General features: G+C 50.1%; 4 protein-coding genes across 10 annotated transcripts; all 4 read left to right on the plus strand.

Annotated features, from left to right (window-relative positions):
• Nucleotides 1-1268: 1268 nt before the first annotated feature.
• Nucleotides 1269-3082, plus strand: LOC117186533 (protein TIS11-like). Its single transcript, XM_033387457.1, has 3 exons — nt 1269-1612; nt 2106-2446; nt 2543-3082. The coding sequence occupies exons 2-3, from the start codon at nt 2196-2198 to the stop codon at nt 2823-2825; spliced, it is 534 nt and encodes a 177-aa protein (XP_033243348.1). The 5' UTR covers nt 1269-1612; nt 2106-2195; the 3' UTR covers nt 2826-3082.
• A 3657-nt stretch (nt 3083-6739) lies between these two features.
• On the plus strand, nt 6740-7894 carry LOC117186524. The gene is made up of 2 exons (XM_033387443.1): nt 6740-7060; nt 7097-7894. The coding sequence occupies exons 1-2, from the start codon at nt 6887-6889 to the stop codon at nt 7703-7705; spliced, it is 783 nt and encodes a 260-aa protein (XP_033243334.1). The 5' UTR covers nt 6740-6886; the 3' UTR covers nt 7706-7894.
• Nucleotides 7895-12738: 4844 nt separating this feature from the next.
• Nucleotides 12739-13969, plus strand: LOC117186515. Of its 5 annotated transcripts, none has more exons than XM_033387402.1 (2): nt 12739-12849; nt 12901-13969. In XM_033387402.1, the coding sequence occupies exon 2, from the start codon at nt 12927-12929 to the stop codon at nt 13779-13781; it is 855 nt and encodes a 284-aa protein (XP_033243293.1). In that variant the 5' UTR covers nt 12739-12849; nt 12901-12926; the 3' UTR covers nt 13782-13969. The 5 variants fall into 5 exon arrangements, with proteins under 5 accessions (XP_033243293.1, XP_033243294.1, XP_033243296.1 ...); XM_033387403.1 differs by having other exon boundaries at nt 12740-12841; XM_033387405.1 differs by having other exon boundaries at nt 12752-13136; nt 13173-13969.
• A 4865-nt stretch (nt 13970-18834) lies between these two features.
• On the plus strand, nt 18835-20026 carry LOC117186520. 3 transcript variants are annotated; one of them, XM_033387428.1, is made up of 2 exons: nt 18835-18942; nt 18994-20026. In XM_033387428.1, the coding sequence occupies exon 2, from the start codon at nt 19020-19022 to the stop codon at nt 19836-19838; it is 819 nt and encodes a 272-aa protein (XP_033243319.1). In that variant the 5' UTR covers nt 18835-18942; nt 18994-19019; the 3' UTR covers nt 19839-20026. The 3 variants fall into 3 exon arrangements, with proteins under 3 accessions (XP_033243319.1, XP_033243320.1, XP_033243321.1); XM_033387429.1 differs by having other exon boundaries at nt 18844-18934; XM_033387430.1 differs by having other exon boundaries at nt 18872-19193; nt 19230-20026.
• Nucleotides 20027-21041: the final 1015 nt, after the last annotated feature.

A 21041-nucleotide genomic window follows, 5' to 3' on the forward strand; every position in this document is an offset into this window, starting at 1 on the left:
AGCCATACTGACTTAGTATCGGGTATAACCGTAGAGTTGCGGTGTCCGCAGCAACTCACAACGTTCCCCCTCGTTTTTGTTATACCCGATACTCAAAATGAGTATTGGAGTATATTAGATTTGTGGTAAAAGTGGATGTGTGTAACGTCCAGAAGGAATCGTTTCCGACCCCATAAAGTATATATATTCTTGATCAGCATCAATAGCCGAGTCGATTGAGCCCTGTCTGTCTGTCCGTCTGTCCGTCCGTCCGTCCGTCCGTCCGTCCGTCCGTCCGTCCGTCCGTCCGTCCGTCCCCTTCAGCGCCTAGTGCTCAAAGACTATAAGAGCTAGAGCAACGATGTTTTGGATCCAGACTTCTGTGATATGTCACTGCTACAAAAATATTTCAAAACTTCGCCCCGCCCACTTCCGCCCCCACAAAGGACGAAAATCTGTGGCATCCACAATTTTAAAGATATGAGAAAACCAAAAACGTAGAATTGTAGAGAATGACCATATCTCTAAGACTGCGGAATCTGAATTGGATCGTATAATTATTATGGCCAGCATCAAGAAAACAATTTCATTTTTTCTCGCCCTGTCTCTCTCTAACACACACGTAGCATAGGCGGCTTTGCTTAGAGTAAAACATTAGCGCCTAGATCTCAGAGACTACAAAAGCTAGAGCAACCAAATTTGGTATCCACACTCCTAATATATCGGACCGAGACGAGTTTGTTTCAAAATTTCGCCACACCCCCTTCCGCCCCCGCAAAGGACGAAAATCTGGGGATATTCAAAAATCTCAGAGACTATCAAGGCTAGAGTAACCAAATTTGGTATACGCACTCCTGTTTAATGTTACTATAAAACGTGTATCTCCAAATTTCGCCCCACTTCCTTCCGCCCACACAAAGGACGAAAATCTGTTGCATCCACAATATTGCACATTCGAGAAAACTAAAAACGCAGAATCATAGATAATGACCATATCTATCAGATTGCTGAATCTGGATCAGATCAGATCATTTTTATAGCCAATAGGAACAAATCAATTTGCAGTGGCTACGCAGCGCCCGACGTCACGCTCAGACTGATTTTCTGTCTCTCTCGCACGCACTCTTTGTCGTGTCGTTTTATATTAGCGGCGTCTGCCGGAGGAGAGCCATACTGACTTAGTATCGAGTATAACCGTAGAGTTGCGGTGTCCGCAGCAACTCACAACGTTCCCCCTCGTTTTAGTAGTTTCATTGTTTGCCGACCAGAATATGACTAGTGTTTCAGAGTGAAGTCTGACCAGGCGTTGTAGACAATTGGATGCGTGTAGATGTATAACAGCACCCACATTAGGAACATGCAGAACATTAGGATCGGGTCTGCACTGGAAAACACCAGTCTAAAATATTCGATTTGATGTCGGAATCAAAGGGTCCTGCTCCACGTACAAATTCACATACTATATTGTATCTATATTTATCTATCACAGTGACCTGTGACATTCAGTGATCACAACTCTAAAATATGTAGATATTCCACATTCAAATTCGATTCCGATAACAAAAATAAAGTCAAGTCCAACAGAAAATAGTTCAGGATAAAGGATAAGCAAAACGGAACAACAAAGGAGCAAGTAGGTACCCCCCACCCTCCCATTGGTGGCCAATGGTGGCCCCCCACAGCCCATTGTCCAGCAGCGGTATGGGAGTGTATTCGTGTGTTCCTGTGTCCGTGTGTCGTTGGTTAATGTGTGGAAAATTATAAGCATTGGTGACTCTTGCAATATCCCCACGCTGCAAGTGGTGCGCTGTCGCTGCCTCTGCCTCAGTCGCTGCTTACCGAAATAGCGCTGTTGCTGCAGTCGCTGCCGCTAGACCAATGTGTCTCTGTGTGTGTGTGTGGGGGGGGTTTTTTTTTGCTTATAGGTCAAGTTAAAAGTAAAAGTATCCAACACCATTTGAGCCGTGTCTTTGCTACTCGTCGCCCTCTTTCGCCCTTGTTCGTTCGCCCTCTCTCTCGTTATCATCCGATCCCTTTTGAGTCTTTTGAGTTTTTGCGAAACATTCGCGTTACGTATCCCCAACCAGCAATGGAAATTGATTTCAACGTATCTCTCCCATTCGCAGGTGGCCAGCGATCATCACCAGCCGCAGCAGCAACAGCAGCACCAGCACCATCAGCAGCAGACAGCGGATCAACTCGTCCTGGATATCAGCATGGAGCAGTCACAGTCGCAGCAGCACCGCTTCTATGGCGCCCTCACACGCACCATCTCACAGCCGGCTCAACAGCGCCACCCTCTGCACCAGCAGCAGATCCAACAACAGCAGCAACAGCAACAGCAGCAGCAGCAGGGTGTTGCCTCCTTGGTGACCATCATTGAGAATCTGGGGAACATGAATCTGCACCGTAAGCTCCAGCGCACACAGTTGGAGCCGCTGCTCCAACAGCCCATGAACATATCTCGGTGAGTGCCCCCCCTCCCAGATCTGTCAGATCTTTCATTATGCGCCAGACGTGCCTTACATGTGACTTACTCTTTCCCTTCGTTTGTGTGTTGCAGCTACAAGACGGAGCTGTGCCGCCCGTTCGAGGAGGCCGGCGAGTGCAAGTACGGAGAGAAGTGCCAGTTCGCGCACGGCTTCCACGAGCTGCGCAACCTGCAGCGCCATCCCAAGTACAAGACAGAGTACTGCCGCACCTTCCACAGCGTCGGCTTCTGCCCCTACGGGCCGCGCTGCCACTTTGTGCACAACGCGGACGAGGCCCGCGCTCAGCAGCAGGCCGCAGCCCAGGCGGAAGCGGATTGGGAGGACAGGCCAAGCAGATGCTGCAGAAGACCATGAGCACGCCGATGCAGCAGGAGGAGATGCCGCGCTTGCCCGTCTTCAACCGCCTGAGCTCTGCCGTGGAGGACTACCAGCAGAAGCTTCAGTCCAGCCTACTGCCCTAAGCAGCTCCAGCATCAGCATCAACACGAACATCAACACAGTCAAGCCACACCTCACCTTCGCCTTCGCCTTCGCCTTCGCCCGAAATCTGATCTTGAAAACAAAACAAATAATACTTGTATACACGCACGCGACTGTATACAGATCTTCGGTCTTGCATTTATAGGACCTATTCGCGGACCCGCACACCCATTAGAACCCAGGCACTTTTGCTCTTGTTTAATATTTATGCAAAAATTTGACTAGTTATTACATGCGATCGGTCGTATTGAGAATCGATTATCAATCGATCCGATCAATGTATCAAAATCCAATCCAAAACATATAGGTTAGGTTAGGTTAGGTTAACCCGGACGGCCCTCAGCGGTGCCACGCATAGGCCAATATGGCCCTTAGTTATCCGGATGGGGGGGTGTATGAACCATCGCGGGAGTGTTAATGTGGTTTTAAAAGTCCCCGAGAATCGAGGTGTTTTTAGCATAGGCCAGCAGTTCCTGTGGCGTCCTTTTGGAGGCATCTTCCAGTGATGCCAACACTGGGGCGCCCAGGTATCTCCTCCTTGCCCTTGAGAGAGCCGGACAGTTGCAGATGAGATGTTCCAGGGTTTCGATAGCCCCAGGTTCCTCACATTTCCTACAACTGTCTCTGTTGGTGATGCCTAGCTTTGCTGCATGTGCAGCAGCCAGACAGTGACCTGTTAGTATCCCCACTAGCAATCTAGTCCTTTCGTGGTAGGTGCAGTAGGTAGTGGCTAAGTTTCTCGGTGCGCTCCTTGCACATTATCTTCGAGGTTCTGCAGGTGGTGGTACTCCTCCACCTGCTATCAGTCTGTGCTCTAGCCTGCTTCTCTAGATCGCCTTGTCTGTCTGCTTAGGATGTCTAATGCCTCCCTGCTCGCCAAGACAGTTCTGGAACTGACCGCGGACGACTGCATGGATCTTATCGCCGCTTGGCTGTCGACGAATAGGTTGACCGCATCGTGTGCTCGTTCTGTTAGGAGAGCGACCTCCGCTGCCTTCCCGATGGCAAAAACTTCTGCCTGGAATATGCTGCATTGGTCCGGTAGCTTATACGACAGCCTTATCTCAGGGTCTGTACAGTATAGGCCCGCTCCTACTCCTCCTTCCATCTTGGAGCCGTCTGTGTATATATTGAGGTGCTCAGTTTGGTCCCTTCCAATTTTCCAGTCTTCAGGTCCCAAAGATATGGTTGTTTTGACGTCAAGGCAAGTTTGGGGGGTCATGTAATCAGTTGATCTGGTCATGTCCCTGCCAATTGAACTGTGCCCGTATTCTTGTATGGATAGGTTTCCTGATGCTATAAGGCGTTGTGCTGCCTTTCCCGCAATCAGGCGAGCGTGAATGTCCAGGGGGTCGATTCCGAGTATAGTTTCGAGTGCTTTTGTTGGGGTTGACCTCAGCGCCCCTGTAATACAGAGCAGAGCCTGTCACTGAGTCTTTTCCATAAGCTTATGGTATGTCTTCTTTTCAATAGCCTGCCACCACACTAAGGCTCCATACAGCAGAGTTGGTCGCACCACCGAGATGTAGATCCAGTGCATTAGAGCAGGTGACAGGCCCCATGTGCTGCTGAGCATCTTCTTGGATGCATAAAGCGCAATGGTAGCCTTCTTCACCCTTTCCACTACATTGGGCCTCCATGCCAGCTTGCTGTCCAGTACTGTGCCTAGGTATTTCACCTGTGATTTTGGAGTCAGCCTAGTTTGGTCAATTTTCGGGGGGGTCCATATCGGTACCTTGTACCTCTTGGTAAAGAGGTCTTGTCCGCGTTGATACTGAGTCCTACCTCTTCCGCCCACTCACGTATCTCCCTGAGTGTACGTTCCATTATGGAGCTGAGGGTCGATGGACATACACCCGTAATAAGTATGCTTATGTCATCTGCATAGGCTGTTATTTTTGGGGCCTTCCTTTCAAATCTCTTAATGAGTTCATCGATCACCAAATTCCACAGTAGTGGCGATAGGACTCCACCTTGAGGTGTGCCTCTGTGTGCCCCCTTTACCATGGAAGCGGTGCCCCACTCCGATTGCACCCGTCTACAACTTAGGAGGTTTTTGATCCAGACGTTGATTGCAGGGTGTATGTTATTCGCTTCTAGGCGACTTGTTATTGCGGTTGTTGACACGTTGTTGAATGCTCCTGAGATGTCCACAAATGCTCCCAAAGCATACTTTTTGTTGTGAAGGGCGCTCTCGATGGTGGCTACTAGCGAGTGTAGTGCCGTCTCCACCGATTTCCCCTTGGTGTAGGCGTGTTGGTTTATTGACATCAGTCCCCCTACCTCATTCCTGATGTGTAAATCCAACAGCTTTTCTAGTGTTTTTAGTAGAAAGGAGGTAAGGCTTATCGGTCTGTAATCCTTGGGACTCACGTGGCTGCACTTTCCTGCCTTAGGGAGGAAGACAACCCTCGAGGCTCTCCATTGGATGGGGATATAGCCTGTACTTAGGCATGCTGAGTATATTGAGAAGAGCCATGGGGTAATAACCTCTTTGGTCAACTGCATCATGGCTGGGAATATCCCGTCCAGTCCTGGTGCTTTTATGGCCGCGAAGGAGTCTATGGCCCAGTGGATTCTCTTAGTGGTTAACAGACCTATTGGGGGGTGCTGTTCCTCAGTTGCTAGGTCCTGATGCTCCTTGGCGTCAGTGACCTCGGTGCATCCAGGGAAGTGCGCCTCCATTAGTGCTGTTAGGGCTTCTTTACTGCCCTCTGTCCACTGTCCGTTGTCTAGTTTTAGTTGGCTCTGTACTGTGGGCTGCTTTGAGAGCAGCTTCCGGAGCCTAGCGGTTTCGGGCACTTTCTCAATGTTGGAGCAGAAGTTTCTCCACGAGTTCCTTTGTGCCTTACGTATTTCCTTCTTGTAGATCCTAAGTAGGATTTTATATTCCTCATTGACAATCTCTTCGTTCGCTTGTTTGGCGATCTTGAAGAATTCCTTGAGGTTGTTCCTCTGGAGAGAGAGATCTCGGTTCCACCAGAGTGGCTTGGACCTCCTCTTCGTTCTCGAGGGTTTGCACGATGCATGGTAGGCGTTCAGTAACTCGTTGGATAGGGTCTTTAGGGAGGAGGTCTTTTGGGGAGAGTGAAACTTGCTCCAAAACTTTTGAAGGCAAAGAAAGTGAATTTCAACCGTAAATCGGGGTCGCATCTCCCCACCCCCTCACCCCCTCGCCACACCCCTTTTAGCCGCTGCCTCGTTGCTGTAACAAATTGATAGGCGCTTAGAGCCGGTTGCCGCCTGCCGCTTGCAACTTGCCGGTTGCTGGAAAGTGAAATTATTTCTATTTACGCTTCAATTATTGAATGATTTTCGTTCATTTATTGGCCGGCCATTTACTGCGATGGTGGATGGGGGACATCGCAGGCATCGCAGGAAGTCCAAAGGATCTTTATTAAATAAAGTTCGTTAATATGAATAATAATATTTAATAATAAAATATAATAAATCAAATATTTATATATTTAAGTAAAATATTTTTATATTTCAAATAATTATAATAAATAATAAATATGTATGTATATATTAAATTTATTTTTGTTTCAATACTGAAGAGATTGTGCCACACATTGCAACAACAGAGCACGGGTCGCAGGAACAGCCCCGGATCGGTCGGCCCTCAGGCCCATTGTATCGTCCATCGCAATCCCATCGGGTCCATCCTGGCGCAGGGACCTCCACAAAGTGAATGGAATCGTATTCGTATTCGTATTCGTAGTAGGCGTGCCCTCCTCGACAGAGTACTCAGATTTGTGCCCACAAATTGTCAGGAATCGTGCCAGTCAGTCCAGTCGGAGTTTAATTCAGAATCGAAAAGGTTTTCGTCGGCTTGAGAGCTTTGTGAATTGTGAAATTGTTGTTTGGAGTTTTGTTTGTGTTTCTCGATTTTCATTTTTCATTTTTCAGTTTTCGATTTTTGTTATTTGTTCGAAATGGACCTGGACCTCCTTTCCAGTAAGGAGTCGTTGGACAAGTGCGTGGAGTTTGACCTGCCCCCGGTCGCGGTGGGCGACAGCACCCGCGGATGCATCATCCGTAACCAGCGCGTTGCCATTTCGGGCACGTTCCAGAGCAAACCGAAGGCTGCTGCTTCGGCCAAGAAGAACGCGACTCCTGGGCGTGGCACCACACGCGGCGGCAAGGCGACTCCTGGGCGTGGCACCACACGCGGCGGCAACGCGACGCCCGCAGCGGAGACCGGGGGACGTCCGAGTCGCAACAGCAGCAAGCAGAGCGCTCCTCCTGGTCGTCGCGCGATTTCCCAAGGCCTGGACAACCCACCCGTCCGGGGGCGCTCTGTGGGAGGGTACTCGCTGCGCAGTCGCAGCGCTGTGTCGATGGCCAGGGCCAGAGTGCTGATCACATCCTTGCCAGGCGAACGGCGGGAGGAGGACGCACCCCAAGGCCGCTGCTACGGACCGCAGAGACGCCGCTCGTACCTGGATCTGGACCAGGATCTGGCCCAGCTGAACTGGACCGGCCATCAGGAGGATGCTGGCCCACGCCACCCATTCAGCGGCTCGGCTCGTCGCCAGGGCGGGCGGGTGGCGCCTCTCCACCCGGGCACCCGCATGGAGCCCGCCGGGCAGAGCCACTCACAGGTGTCCGTGCCCCCCATGGCACACTTCCGTCGGCTATGCCGCGCTCTGGATCGTCACTACAGTCCCCTGTCGCACTTCCTCGTGTTCCTGGCTGGGATGCTGGCCACTCTGCTGTGCGTGGCCCTGACGCCCGCCAACCAATATCTCTAAAAAGACTTGCACTCGAACACTGAAAGGGGCAGCGGTTTCCACAACGGGCTGCAGATACACCATACACTACGCAAGATACACGACACACGATACCGATACGTGCTTGAGTTCCATCGCCGATCGAAGACTGTTCTGCCCCACAAATATTTGCATTGAATAAACGAGGAGGAATCTCCTCAAAGAATTCCACACCAGACTACAGATACAGATACAGATACAGATACAGATGCAGGATACTGGTGGAGCTCCTCTTGGATCGTCCTGTGGGGCAGGTCGCCTAGGTCGGTGGAGTATTTTTGTGTGACTTTTGTCGGAATTAATCCGATTGAGGCATTTCTGAGGATGTTGTGTGGCAAGTGCTGCATGCCTGATAAATCGTGGGCTTTTGGGCCATTGGTTGAGCAATAACTCGCATTTTCCCGGACCCGGACCCAGACCCGGACCCGGACCCGGACCCGGATCGGCCTCAATTCACGCATAAAATCCGCAATCAAATGTAAATGGAACGAGGGGGAACGTTGTGAGTTGCTGCGGACACCGCAACTCTACGGTTATACCCGATACTAAGTCAGTATGGCTCTCCTCCGGCGCTAATATTAAACGACACGACAAAGAGTGCGTGCGAGAGAGACAGAAAATCAGTCTGAGCGTGACGTCGGGCGCTGCGAAGCCAGTGCAAATTGATTTGTTCCTATTGGCTATAAAAATGATCTGATCTGATCCAAATTCAGCAATCTGATATATATTGTCATTATCTATGATTCTGCGTTTTTAGTTTTCTCGAATGTGCAATATTGTGGATGCAACAGATTTTCGTTCTTTGTGTGGGCGGAAGGGGGTGTGGCGAAATTTGGAAACAAACTCGTCTCGGTCCGATATATTAGGAGTGTGGATACCAAATTTGGTTGCTCTAGCTTTTGTAGTCTCTGAGATCTAGGCGCTAATGTTTTACTCTAAGCAAAGCCGCCTATGCTACGTGTGTGTTAGAGAGAGCCAGGGCGAGAAAAAATGAAATTGTTTTCTTGATGCTGGCTATAATAATGATTCCGCAGTCTTAAAGATATGGTCATTCTCTACAATTCTACGTTTTTGGTTTTCTCATATCTTTAAAATTGTGGATGCCACAGATTTTCGTCCTTTGTGGGGGCGGAAGTGGGCGGGGCGAAGTTTTGAAATATTTTTGTAGCAGTGACATATCAGAGAAGTCTGGATCCAAAACATCGTTGCTCTAGCTCTTATAGTCTTTGAGCACTAGGCGCTGAAGGGGACGGACAGACGGACAGACGGACGGACGGACGGACGGACAGACAGACAGGGCTCAATCGACTCGGCTATTGATGCTGATCAAGAATATATATACCTTATGGGGTCGGAAACGATTCCTTCTGGACGTTACACACATCCACTTTTACCACAAATCTAATATACCCCAATACTCATTTTGAGTATCGGGTATAAGGTTAGGTTAGGTTAACCCGGACGGCCCTCAGCGGGGCCACGCATAGGCCAATATGGCCCTTAGTTATCCGGATGGGGGTGTGTATGAACCGTCGCGGGAGTGTTAATGTGGTTTTAAAAAGTCCCCGAGAATCGAGGTGTTTTTAGCATAGGCCAGCAGTTCCTGTGGCGTCCTTTTGGAGGCATCTTCCAGTGATGCCAACACTGGGGCGCCCAGGTATCTCCTCCTTGCCCTTGAGAGAGCCGGACAGTTGCAGATGAGATGTTCCAGGGTTTCGATAGCCCCAGGTTCCTCACATTTCCTACAACTGTCTCTGTTGGTGATGCCTAGCTTTGCTGCATGTGCAGCAGCCAGACAGTGACCTGTTAGTATCCCCACTAGCAATCTACAGTCCTTTCGTGGTAGGTGCAGTAGGTAGTGGCTAAGTTTCTCGTTGCGCTCCTTGCACATTATCTTCGAGGTTCTGCAGGTGGTGGTACTCCTCCACCTGCTATCAGTCTGTGCTCTAGCCTGCTTCTCTAGATCGCCTTGCAGCGTTCTGAGGGAGACAGGCACGTTCTCGGTTCTCCTATTCTCCAGCCCGACGCCTTCCTTAGCTAGTACGTCCGCCGCTTCGTTTCCTTCGATGCCCTGGTGGCTGGGAACCCAATAGATCCGCACTGTCTTTGTCGTGCTTAGGATGTCTAATGCCTCCCTGCTCGCCAAGACACTTCTGGAACTGACCGCGGACGACTGCATGGATCTTATCGCCGCTTGGCTGTCGACGAATAGGTTGACCGCATCGTGTGCTCGTTCTGTTAGGAGAGCGACCTCCGCTGCCTTCCCGATGGCAAAAACTTCTGCTTGGAATATGCTGCATTGGTCCGGTAGCTTATACGACAGCCTTATCTCAGGGTCTGTACATTATAGGCCCGCTCCTACTCCTCCTTCCATCTTGGAGCCGTCTGTGTATATATTGAGGTGCTCAGTTTGGTCCCTTCCAATTTTCCAGTCTTCAGGTCCCAAAGATGTGGTTGTTTTGACGTCAAGGCAAGTTTGGGGGGTCATGTAATCAGTTGATCTGGTCATGTCCCTGCCAATTGAACTGTGCCCGTATTCTTGTATGGATAGGTTTCCTGATGCTACAAGGCGTTGTGCTGCCTTTCCCGCAATCAGGCGAGCGTGAATGTCCAGGGGGTCGACTCCGAGTATAGTTTCGAGTGCTTTTGTTGGGGTTGACCTCAGCGCCCCTGTAATACAGAGCAGAGCCTGTCGCTGAGTCTTTTCCTTAAGCTTATGGTATGTCTTCTTTTCAATAGCCTGCCACCACACTAAGGCTCCATACAGCAGAGTTGGTCGCACCACCGAGATGTAGATCCAGTGCATTAGAGCAGGTGACAGGCCCCATGTGCTGCTGAGCATCTTCTTGGATGCATAAAGCGCAATGGTAGCCTTCTTCACCCTTTCCACTACATTGGGCCTCCATGCCAGCTTGCTGTCCAGTACTGTGCCTAGGTATTTCACCTGTGATTTTGGAGTCAGCCTAGTTTGGTCAATTTTCGGGGGGGTCCATATCGGTACCTTGTACCTCTTGGTAAAGAGGATGAGGTCCGTCTTGTCCGCGTTGATACTGAGTCCTAACTCTTCCGCCCACTCACGTATCTCCCTGAGTGTACGTTCCATTATGGAGCTGAGGGTCGATGGACATACACCCGTAATAAGTATGCTTATGTCATCTGCATAGGCTGTTATTTTTGGGGCCTTCCTTTCAAATCTCTTAATGAGGTCGTCGACCACCAAATTCCACAGTAGTGGCGATAGGACTCCACCTTGAGGTGTGCCTCTGTGTGCCCCCTTTACCATGGAAGCGGTGCCCCACTCCGATTGCACCCGTCTACAACTTAGGAGGTTTTTGATCCAGACGTTGATTGCAGGGTGTATGTTATTCGCTTCTAGGCGACTTGTTATTGCGGTTGTTGCCACGTTGTTAAATGCTCCTGAGATGTCCACAAATGCTCCCAAAGCATACTTTTTGTTGTGAAGGGCGCTCTCGATGGTGGCTACTAGCGAGTGTAGTGCCGTCTCCACTGATTTCCCCTTGGTGTAGGCGTGTTGGTTTATTGACATCAGTCCCCCTACCTCATTCCTGATGTGTAAATCCAACAGCTTTTCTAGTGTTTTTAGTAGAAAGGAGGTAAGGCTTATCGGTCTGTAATCCTTGGGACTCACGTGGCTGCACTTTCCTGCCTTAGGGAGGAAGACAACCCTCGAGGTTCTCCATTGGATGGGGATATAGCCTGTACTTAGGCATGCTGAGTATATTGAGAAGAGCCATGGGGTAATAACCTCTTTGGTCAACTGCATCATGGCTGGGAATATCCCGTCCAGTCCTGGTGCTTTTATGGCCGCGAAGGAGTCTATGGCCCAGTGGATTCTCTTAGTGGTTAACAGACCTATTAGGAGGTGCTGTTCCTCAGTTGCTAGGTCCTGATGCTCCTTGGCGTCAGTGACCTCGGTGCATCCAGGGAAGTGCGCCTCCATTAGTGCTGTTAGGGCTTCTTTACTGCCCTCTGTCCACTGTCCGTTGTCTAGTTTTAGTTGGCTCTGTACTGTGGGCTGCTTTGAGAGCAGCTTCCGGAGCCTAGCGGTTTCGGGCACTTTCTCAATGTTGGAGCAGAAGTTTCTCCACGAGTTCCTTTGTGCCTTACGTATTTCCTTCTTGTAGCTCCTAAGTAGGATTTTATATTCCTCATTGACAATCTCTTCGTTCGCTTGTTTGGCGTTCTTGAAGAATTCCTTGAGGTTGTTCCTCTGGAGAGAGAGATCTCGGTTCCACCAGAGTGGCTTGCACCTCCTCTTCGTTCTCGAGGGTTTGCACGATGCATGGTAGGCGTTCAGTAACTCGTTGGATAGGGTCTTTAGGGAGGAGGTCTTTTGGGGAGAGTGAAACTTGCTCCAAAACTTTTGAAGGCAAAGAAAGTGAATTTCAACCGTAAATCGGGGTCGCATCTCCCCACCCCCTCACCCCCTCGCCCCACCCCTTTTAGCCGCTGCCTCGTTGCTGTAACAAATTGATAGGCGCTTAGAGCCGCCTGCCGCTTGCCGGTTGCTGGAAAGTGAAATTATTTCTATTTACGCTTCAATTATTGAATGATTTTCGTTCATTTATTGGCCGGCCATTTACTGCGATGGTGGATGGGGGACATCGCAGGCATCGCAGGAAGTCCAAAGGATCTTTATTAAATAAAGTTCGTTAATATGAATAATAATATTTAATAATAAAATATAATAAATCAAATATTTATATATTTAAGTAAAATATTTTTATATTTCAAATAATTATAATAAATAATAAATATGTATGTATATATTACATTTATTTTTGTTTCAATACTGAAGAGATTGTGCCACACATTGCAACAACAGAGCACGGGTCGCAGGAACAGCCCCGGATCGGTCGGCCCTCAGGCCCATTGTATCGTCCATCGCAATCCCATCGGGTCCATCCTGGCGCAGGGACCTCCACAAAGTGAATGGAATCGTATTCGTATTCGTATTCGTATTCGTAGTAGGCGTGCCCTCCTCGACAGAGTACTCAGATTTGTGCCCACAAATTGTCAGGAATCGTGCCAGTCAGTCCAGTCGGAGTTTAATTCAGAATCGAAAAGGTTTTCGTCGGCTTGAGAGCTTTGTGAATTGTGAAATTGTTGTTTGGAGTTTTGTTTGTGTTTCTCGATTTTCATTTTTCATTTTTCAGTTTTCGATTTTTGTTATTTGTTCGAAATGGACCTGGACCTCCTTTCCAGTAAGGAGTCGTTGGACAAGTGCGTAGAGTTTGACCTGCCCCCGGTCGCGGTGGGCGACAGCACCCGCGGATGCATCATCCGTAACCAGCGCGTTGCCATTTCGGGCACGTTCCAGAGCAAACCGAAGGCTGCTGCTTCGGCCAAGAAGAACGCGACTCCTGGGCGTGGCACCACACGCGGCGGCAAGGCGACTCCTGGGCGTGGCACCACACGCGGCGGCAAGGCGACTCCTGGGCGTGGCACCACACGCGGCGGCAACGCGACGCCCGCAGCGGAGACCGGGGGACGTCCGAGTCGCAACAGCAGCAAGCAGAGCGCTCCTCCTGGTCGTCGCGCGATTTCCCAAGGCCTGGACAACCCACCCGTCCGGGGGCGCTCTGTGGGAGGGTACTCGCTGCGCAGTCGCAGCGCTGTGTCGATGGCCAGGGCCAGAGTGCTGATCACATCCTTGCCAGGCGAACGGCGGGAGGAGGACGCACCCCAAGGCCGCTGCTACGGACCGCAGAGACGCCGCTCGTACCTGGATCTGGACCAGGATCTGGCCCAGCTGAACTGGACCGGCCATCTGGAGGATGCTGGCCCACGCCACCCATTCAGCGGCTCGGCTCGTCGCCAGGGCGGGCGGGTGGCGCCTCTCCACCCGGGCACCCGCATGGAGCCCGCCGGGCAGAGCCACTCACAGGTGTCCGTGCCCCCCATGGCACACTTCCGTCGGCTATGCCGCGCTCTGGATCGTCACTACAGTCCCCTGTCGCACTTCCTCGTGTTCCTGGCTGGGATGCTGGCCATTCTGCTGTGCGTGGCCCTGACGCCCGCCAACCAATATCTCTAAAAAGACTTGCACTCGAACACTGAAAGGGGCAGCGGTTTCCACAACCCTCTGCAGATACACCATACACTACGCAAGATACACGACACACGATACCGATACGTGCTTGAGTTCCATCGCCGATCGAAGACTGTTCTGGCCCACAAATATTTGCATTGAATAAACGAGGAGGAATCTCCTCAAAGAATTCCACACCAGACTACAGATACAGATACAGATACAGATACAGATACAGATACAGATACAGATGCAGGATACTGGTGGAGCTCCTCTTGGATCGTCCTGTGGGGCAGGTCGCCTAGGTCGGTGGAGTATTTTTGTGTGACTTTTGTCGGAATTAATCCGATTGAGGCATTTCTGAGGATGTTGGGTGGCAAGTGCTGCATGCCTGATAAATCGTGGGCTTTTGGGCCATTGGTTGAGCAATAACTCGCATTTTCCCGGACCCGGACCCAGACCCGGACCCGGACCCGGACCCGGATCGGCCTCAATTCACGCATAAAATCCGCAATCAAATGTAAATGGAACGAGGGGGAACGTTGTGAGTTGCTGCGGACACCGCAACTCTACGGTTATACCCGATACTAAGTCAGTATGGCTCTCCTCCGGCAGACGCCGCTAATATTAAACGACACGACAAAGAGTGCGTGCGAGAGAGACAGAAAATCAGTCTGAGCGTGACGTCGGGCGCTGCGAAGCCAGTGCAAATTGATTTGTTCCTATTGGCTATAAAAATGATCTGATCTGATCCAGATTCAGATTCAGCAATCTGATAGATATGGTCATTATCTATGATTCTGCGTTTTTAGTTTTCTCGAATGTGCAATATTGTGGATGCAACAGATTTTCGTCCTTTGTGTGGGCGGAAGGGGGTGGGGCGAAATTTTGAAACAAACTCGTCTCGGTCCGATATATTAGGAGTGTGGATACCAAATTTGGTTGCTCTAGCTTTTGTAGTCTCTGAGATCTAGGCGCTAATGTTTTACTCTAAGCAAAGCCGCCTATGCTACGTGTGTGTTAGAGAGAGACAGGGCGAGAAAAAATGAAATTGTTTTCTTGATGCTGGCTATAATAATGATTCCGCAGTCTTAAAGATATGGTCATTCTCTACAATTCTACGTTTTTGGTTTTCTCATATCTTTAAAATTGTGGATGCCACAGATTTTCGTCCTTTGTGGGGGCGGAAGTGGGCGGGGCGAAGTTTTGAAATATTTTTGTAGCAGTGACATATCACAGAAGTCTGGATCCAAAACATCGTTGCTCTAGCTCTTATAGTCTTTGAGCACTAGGCGCTGAAGGGGACGGACAGACGGACAGACGGACGGACGGACAGACAGACAGGGCTCAATCGACTCGGCTATTGATGCTGATCAAGAATATATATACCTTATGGGGTCGGAAACGATTCCTTCTGGACGTTACACACATCCACTTTTACCACAAATCTAATATACCCCAATACTCATTTTGAGTATCGGGTATAAGGTTAGGTTAGGTTAACCCGGACGGCCCTCAGCGGGGCCACGCATAGGCCAATATGGCCCTTAGTTATCCGGATGGGGGTGTGTATGAACCGTCGCGGGAGTGTTAATGTGGTTTTAAAAAGTCCCCGAGAATCGAGGTGTTTTTAGCATAGGCCAGCAGTTCCTGTGGCGTCCTTTTGGAGGCATCTTCCAGTGATGCCAACACTGGGGCGCCCAGGTATCTCCTCCTTGCCCTTGAGAGAGCCGGACAGTTGCAGATGAGATGTTCCAGGGTTTCGATAGCCCCAGGTTCCTCACATTTCCTACAACTGTCTCTGTTGGTGATGCCTAGCTTTGCTGCATGTGCAGCAGCCAGACAGTGACCTGTTAGTATCCCCACTAGCAATCTACAGTCCTTTCGTGGTAGGTGCAGTAGGTAGTGGCTAAGTTTCTCGTTGCGCTCCTTGCACATTATCTTCGAGGTTCTGCAGGTGGTGGTACTCCTCCACCTGCTATCAGTCTGTGCTCTAGCCTGCTTCTCTAGATCGCCTTGCAGCGTTCTGAGGGAGACAGGCACGTTCTCGGTTCTCCTATTCTCCAGCCCGACGCCTTCCTTATCTAGTACGTCCGCCGCTTCGTTTCCTTCGATGCCCTGGTGGCTGGGAACCCAATAGATCCGCACTGTCTTTGTCGTGCTTAGGATGTCTAATGCCTCCCTGCTCGCCAAGACACTTCTGGAACTGACCGCGGACGACTGCATGGATCTTATCGCCGCTTGGCTGTCGACGAATAGGTTGACCGCATCGTGTGCTCGTTCTGTTAGGAGAGCGACCTCCGCTGCCTTCCCGATGGCAAAAACTTCTGCCTGGAATATGCTGCATTGGTCCGGTAGCTTATACGACAGCCTTATCTCAGGGTCTGTACAGTATAGGCCCGCTCCTACTCCTCCTTCCATCTTGGAGCCGTCTGTGTATATATTGAGGTGCTCAGTTTGGTCCCTTCCAATTTTCCAGTCTTCAGGTCCCAAAGATGTGGTTGTTTTGACGTCAAGGCAAGTTTGGGGGGTCATGTAATCAGTTGATCTGGTCATGGCCCTGCCAATTGAACTGTGCCCGTATCCTTGTATGGATAGGTTTCCTGATGCTATAAGGCGTTGTGCTGCCTTTCCCGCAATCAGGCGAGCGTGAATGTCCAGGGGGTCGATTCCGAGTATAGTTTCGAGTGCTTTTGTTGGGGTTGACCTCAGCGCCCCTGTAATACAGAGCAGAGCCTGTCGCTGAGTCTTTTCCTTAAGCTTATGGTATGTCTTCTTTTCAATAGCCTGCCACCACACTAAGGCTCCATACAGCAGAGTTGGTCGCACCACCGAGATGTAGATCCAGTGCATTAGAGCAGGTGACAGGCCCCATGTGCTGCTGAGCATCTTCTTGGATGCATAAAGCGCAATGGTAGCCTTCTTCACCCTTTCCACTACATTGGGCCTCCATGCCAGCTTGCTGTCCAGTACTGTGCCTAGGTATTTCACCTGTGATTTTGGAGTCAGCCTAGTTTGGTCAATTTTCGGGGGGGTCCATATCGGTACCTTGTACCTCTTGGTAAAGAGGATGAGGTCCGTCTTGTCCGCGTTGATACTGAGTCCTACCTCTTCCGCCCACTCACGTATCTCCCTGAGTGTACGTTCCATTATGGAGCTGAGGGTCGATGGACATACACCCGTAATAAGTATGCTTATGTCATCTGCATAGGCTGTTATTTTTGGGGCCTTCCTTTCAAATCTCTTAATGAGGTCGTCGACCACCAAATTCCATAGTAGTGGCGATAGGACTCCACCTTGAGGTGTGCCTCTGTGTGCCCCCTTTACCATGGAAGCGGTGCCCCACTCCGATTGCACCCGTCTACAACTTAGGAGGTTTTTGATCCAGACGTTGATTGCAGGGTGTATGTTATTCGCTTCTAGGCGACTTGTTATTGCGGTTGTTGCCACGTTTTTGAATGCTCCTGAGATGTCCACAAATGCTCCCAAAGCATACTTTTTGTTGTGAAGGGCGCTCTCGATGGTGGCTACTAGCGAGTGTAGTGCCGTCTCCACTGATTTCCCCTTGGTGTAGGCGTGTTGGTTTATTGACATCAGTCCCCCTACCTCATTCCTGATGTGTAAATCCAACAGCTTTTCTAGTGTTTTTAGTAGAAAGGAGGTAAGGCTTATCGGTCTGTAATCCTTGGGACTCACGTGGCTGCACTTTCCTGCCTTAGGGAGGAAGACAACTCTCGAGGTTCTCCATTGGATGGGGATATAGCCTGTACTTAGGCATGCTGAGTATATTGCGAAGAGCCATGGGGTAATAACCTCTTTGGTCAACTGCATCATGGCTGGGAATATCCCGTCCAGTCCTGGTGCTTTTATGGCCGCGAAGGAGTCTATGGCCCAGTGGATTCTCTTAGTGGTTAACAGACCTATTAGGGGGTGCTGTTCCTCAGTTGCTAGGTCCTGATGCTCCTTGGCGTCAGTGACCTCGGTGCATCCAGGGAAGTGCGCCTCCATTAGGGCTGTTAGGGCTTCTTTACTGCCCTCTGTCCACTGTCCGTTGTCTAGTTTTAGTTGGCTCTGTACTGTGGGCTGCTTTGAGAGCAGCTTCCGGAGCCTAGCGGTTTCGGGCACTTTCTCAATGTTGGAGCAGAAGTTTCTCCACGAGTTCCTTTGTGCCTTACGTATTTCCTTCTTGTAGATCCTAAGTAGGATTTTATATTCCTCATTGACAATCTCTTCGTTCGCTTGTTTGGCGATCTTGAAGAATTCCTTGAGGTTGTTCCTCTGGAGAGAGAGATCTCGGTTCCACCAGAGTGGCTTGGACCTCCTCTTCGTTCTCGAGGGTTTGCACGATGCATGGTAGGCGTTCAGTAACTCGTTGGATAGGGTCTTTAGGGAGGAGGTCTTTTGGGGAGAGTGAAACTTGCTCCAAAACTTTTGAAGGCAAAGAAAGTGAATTTCAACCGTAAATCGGGGTCGCATCTCCCCACCCCCTCACCCCCTCGCCCCACCCCTTTTAGCCGCTGCCTCGTTGCTGTAACAAATTGATAGGCGCTTAGAGCCGCCTGCCGCTTGCCGGTTGCTGGAAAGTGAAATTATTTCTATTTACGCTTCAATTATTGAATGATTTTCGTTCATTTATTGGCCGGCCATTTACTGCGATGGTGGATGGGGGACATCGCAAGCATCGCAGGAAGTCCAAAGGATCTTTATTAAATAAAGTTCGTTAATATGAATAATAATATTTAATAATAAAATATAATAAATCAAATATTTATATATTTAAGTAAAATATTTTTATATTTCAAATAATTATAATAAATAATAAATATGTATGTATATATTACATTTATTTTTGTTTCAATACTGAAGAGATTGTGCCACACATTGCAACAACAGAGCACGGGTCGCAGGAACAGCCCCGGATCGGTCGGCCCTCAGGCCCATTGTATCGTCCATCGCAATCCCATCGGGTCCATCCTGGCGCAGGGACCTCCACAAAGTGAATGGAATCGTATTCGTATTCGTATTCGTAGTAGGCGTGCCCTCCTCGACAGAGTACTCAGATTTGTGCCCACAAATTGTCAGGAATCGTGCCAGTCAGTCCAGTCGGAGTTTAATTCAGAATCGAAAAGGTTTTCGTCGGCTTGAGAGCTTTGTGAATTGTGAAATTGTTGTTTGGAGTTTTGTTTGTGTTTCTCGATTTTCATTTTTCATTTTTCAGTTTTCGATTTTTGTTATTTGTTCGAAATGGACCTGGACCTCCTTTCCAGTAAGGAGTCGTTGGACAAGTGCGTGGAGTTTGACCTGCCCCCGGTCGCGGTGGGCGACAGCACCCGCGGATGCATCATCCGTAACCTGCGCGTTGCCATTTCGGGCACGTTCCAGAGCAAACCGAAGGCTGCTGCTTCGGCCAAGAAGAACGCGACTCCTGGGCGTGGCACCACACGCGGCGGCAAGGCGACTCCTGGGCGTGGCACCACACGCGGCGGCAACGCGACGCCCGCAGCGGAGACCGGGGGACGTCCGAGTCGCAACAGCAGCAAGCAGAGCGCTCCTCCTGGTCGTCGCGCGATTTCCCAAGGCCTGGACAACCCACCCGTCCGGGGGCGCTCTGTGGGAGGGTACTCGCTGCGCAGTCGCAGCGCTGTGTCGATGGCCAGGGCCAGAGTGCTGATCACATCCTTGCCAGGCGAACGGCGGGAGGAGGACGCACCCCAAGGCCGCTGCTACGGACCGCAGAGACGCCGCTCGTACCTGGATCTGGACCAGGATCTGGCCCAGCTGAACTGGACCGGCCATCAGGAGGATGCTGGCCCACGCCACCCATTCAGCGGCTCGGCTCGTCGCCAGGGCGGGCGGGGGGCGCCTCTCCACCCGGGCACCCGCATGGAGCCCGCCGGGCAGAGCCACTCACAGGTGTCCGTGCCCCCCATGGCACACTTCCGTCGGCTATGCCGCGCTCTGGATCGTCACTACAGTCCCCTGTCGCACTTCCTCGTGTTCCTGGCTGGGATGCTGGCCACTCTGCTGTGCGTGGCCCTGACGCCCGCCAACCAATATCTCTAAAAAGACTTGCACTCGAACACTGAAAGGGGCAGCGGTTTCCACAACGGGCTGCAGATACACCATACACTACGCAAGATACACGACACACGATACCGATACGTGCTTGAGTTCCATCGCCGATCGAAGACTGTTCTGGCCCACAAATATTTGCATTGAATAAACGAGGAGGAATCTCCTCAAAGAATTCCACACCAGACTACAGATACAGATACAGATACAGATACAGATACAGATACAGGATACTGGTGGAGCTCCTCTTGGATCGTCCTGTGGGGCAGGTCGCCTAGGTCGGTGGAGTATTTTTGTGTGACTTTTGTCGGAATTAATCCGATTGAGGCATTTCTGAGGATGTTGTGTGGCAAGTGCTGCATGCCTGATAAATCGGACCCGGATCGGCCTCAATTCACGCATAAAATCCGCAATCAAATGTAAATGGAACGAGGGGGAACGTTGTGAGTTGCTGCGGACACCGCAACTCTACGGTTATACCCGATACTAAGTCAGTATGGCTCTCCTCCGGCAGACGCCGCTAATATTAAACGACACGACAAAGAGTGCGTGCGAGAGAGACAGAAAATCAGTCTGAGCGTGACGTCGGGCGCTGCGAAGCCAGTGCAAATTGATTTGTTCCTATTGGCTATAAAAATGATCTGATCTGATCTGATCCAGATTCAGCAATCTGATAGATATGGTCATTATCTATGATTCTGCGTTTTTAGTTTTCTCGAATATGCAATATTGTGGATGCAACAGATTTTCGTCTTTTGTGTGTGCGGAAGGGGGTGGGGCGAAATTTTGAAACAAACTCGTCTCGGTCCGATATATTAGGAGTGTGGATACCAAATTTGGTTGCTCTAGCTTTTGTAGTCTCTGAGATCTAGGCGCTAATGTTTTACTCTAAGCAAAGCCGCCTATGCTACGTGTCTGTTAGAGAGAGACAGGGCGAGAAAAAATGAAATTGTTTTCTTGATGCTGGCTATAATAATGATTCCGCAGTCTTAAAGATATGGTCATTCTCTACAATTCTACGTTTTTGGTTTTCTCATATCTTTAAAATTGTGGATGCCACAGATTTTCGTCCTTTGTGGGGGCGGAAGTGGGCGGGGCGAAGTTTTGAAATATTTTTGTAGCAGTGACATATCACAGAAGTCTGGATCCAAAACATCGTTGCTCTAGCTCTTATAGTCTTTGAGCACTAGGCGC

This window comes from Drosophila miranda, chromosome XR (assembly GCF_003369915.1).
Source record: "Drosophila miranda strain MSH22 chromosome XR, D.miranda_PacBio2.1, whole genome shotgun sequence".
Taxonomy (NCBI): Eukaryota; Metazoa; Arthropoda; class Insecta; order Diptera; family Drosophilidae; genus Drosophila; species Drosophila miranda.

What these genes read in the sequence shown, in the direction of transcription:
- LOC117186520 (XM_033387428.1), top strand. Translation starts at nt 19,020, where the DNA reads ATGGACCTGGACCTCCTTTCCAGTAAGGAGTCGTTGGACAAGTGCGTG.
- LOC117186533 (XM_033387457.1), top strand. Translation starts at nt 2,196, where the DNA reads ATGGAGCAGTCACAGTCGCAGCAGCACCGCTTCTATGGCGCCCTCACA. An exon ending in CAGCCCATGAACATATCTCG is followed by an intron (nt 2,447 to 2,542) that starts GTGAGTGCCCCC and finishes TGTGTGTTGCAG; the next exon opens with CTACAAGACGGAGCTGTGCC.
- LOC117186524 (XM_033387443.1), top strand. Translation starts at nt 6,887, where the DNA reads ATGGACCTGGACCTCCTTTCCAGTAAGGAGTCGTTGGACAAGTGCGTG. An exon ending in CTGCTTCGGCCAAGAAGAAC is followed by an intron (nt 7,061 to 7,096) that starts GCGACTCCTGGG and finishes CGCGGCGGCAAG; the next exon opens with GCGACTCCTGGGCGTGGCAC.
- LOC117186515 (XM_033387402.1), top strand. Translation starts at nt 12,927, where the DNA reads ATGGACCTGGACCTCCTTTCCAGTAAGGAGTCGTTGGACAAGTGCGTA.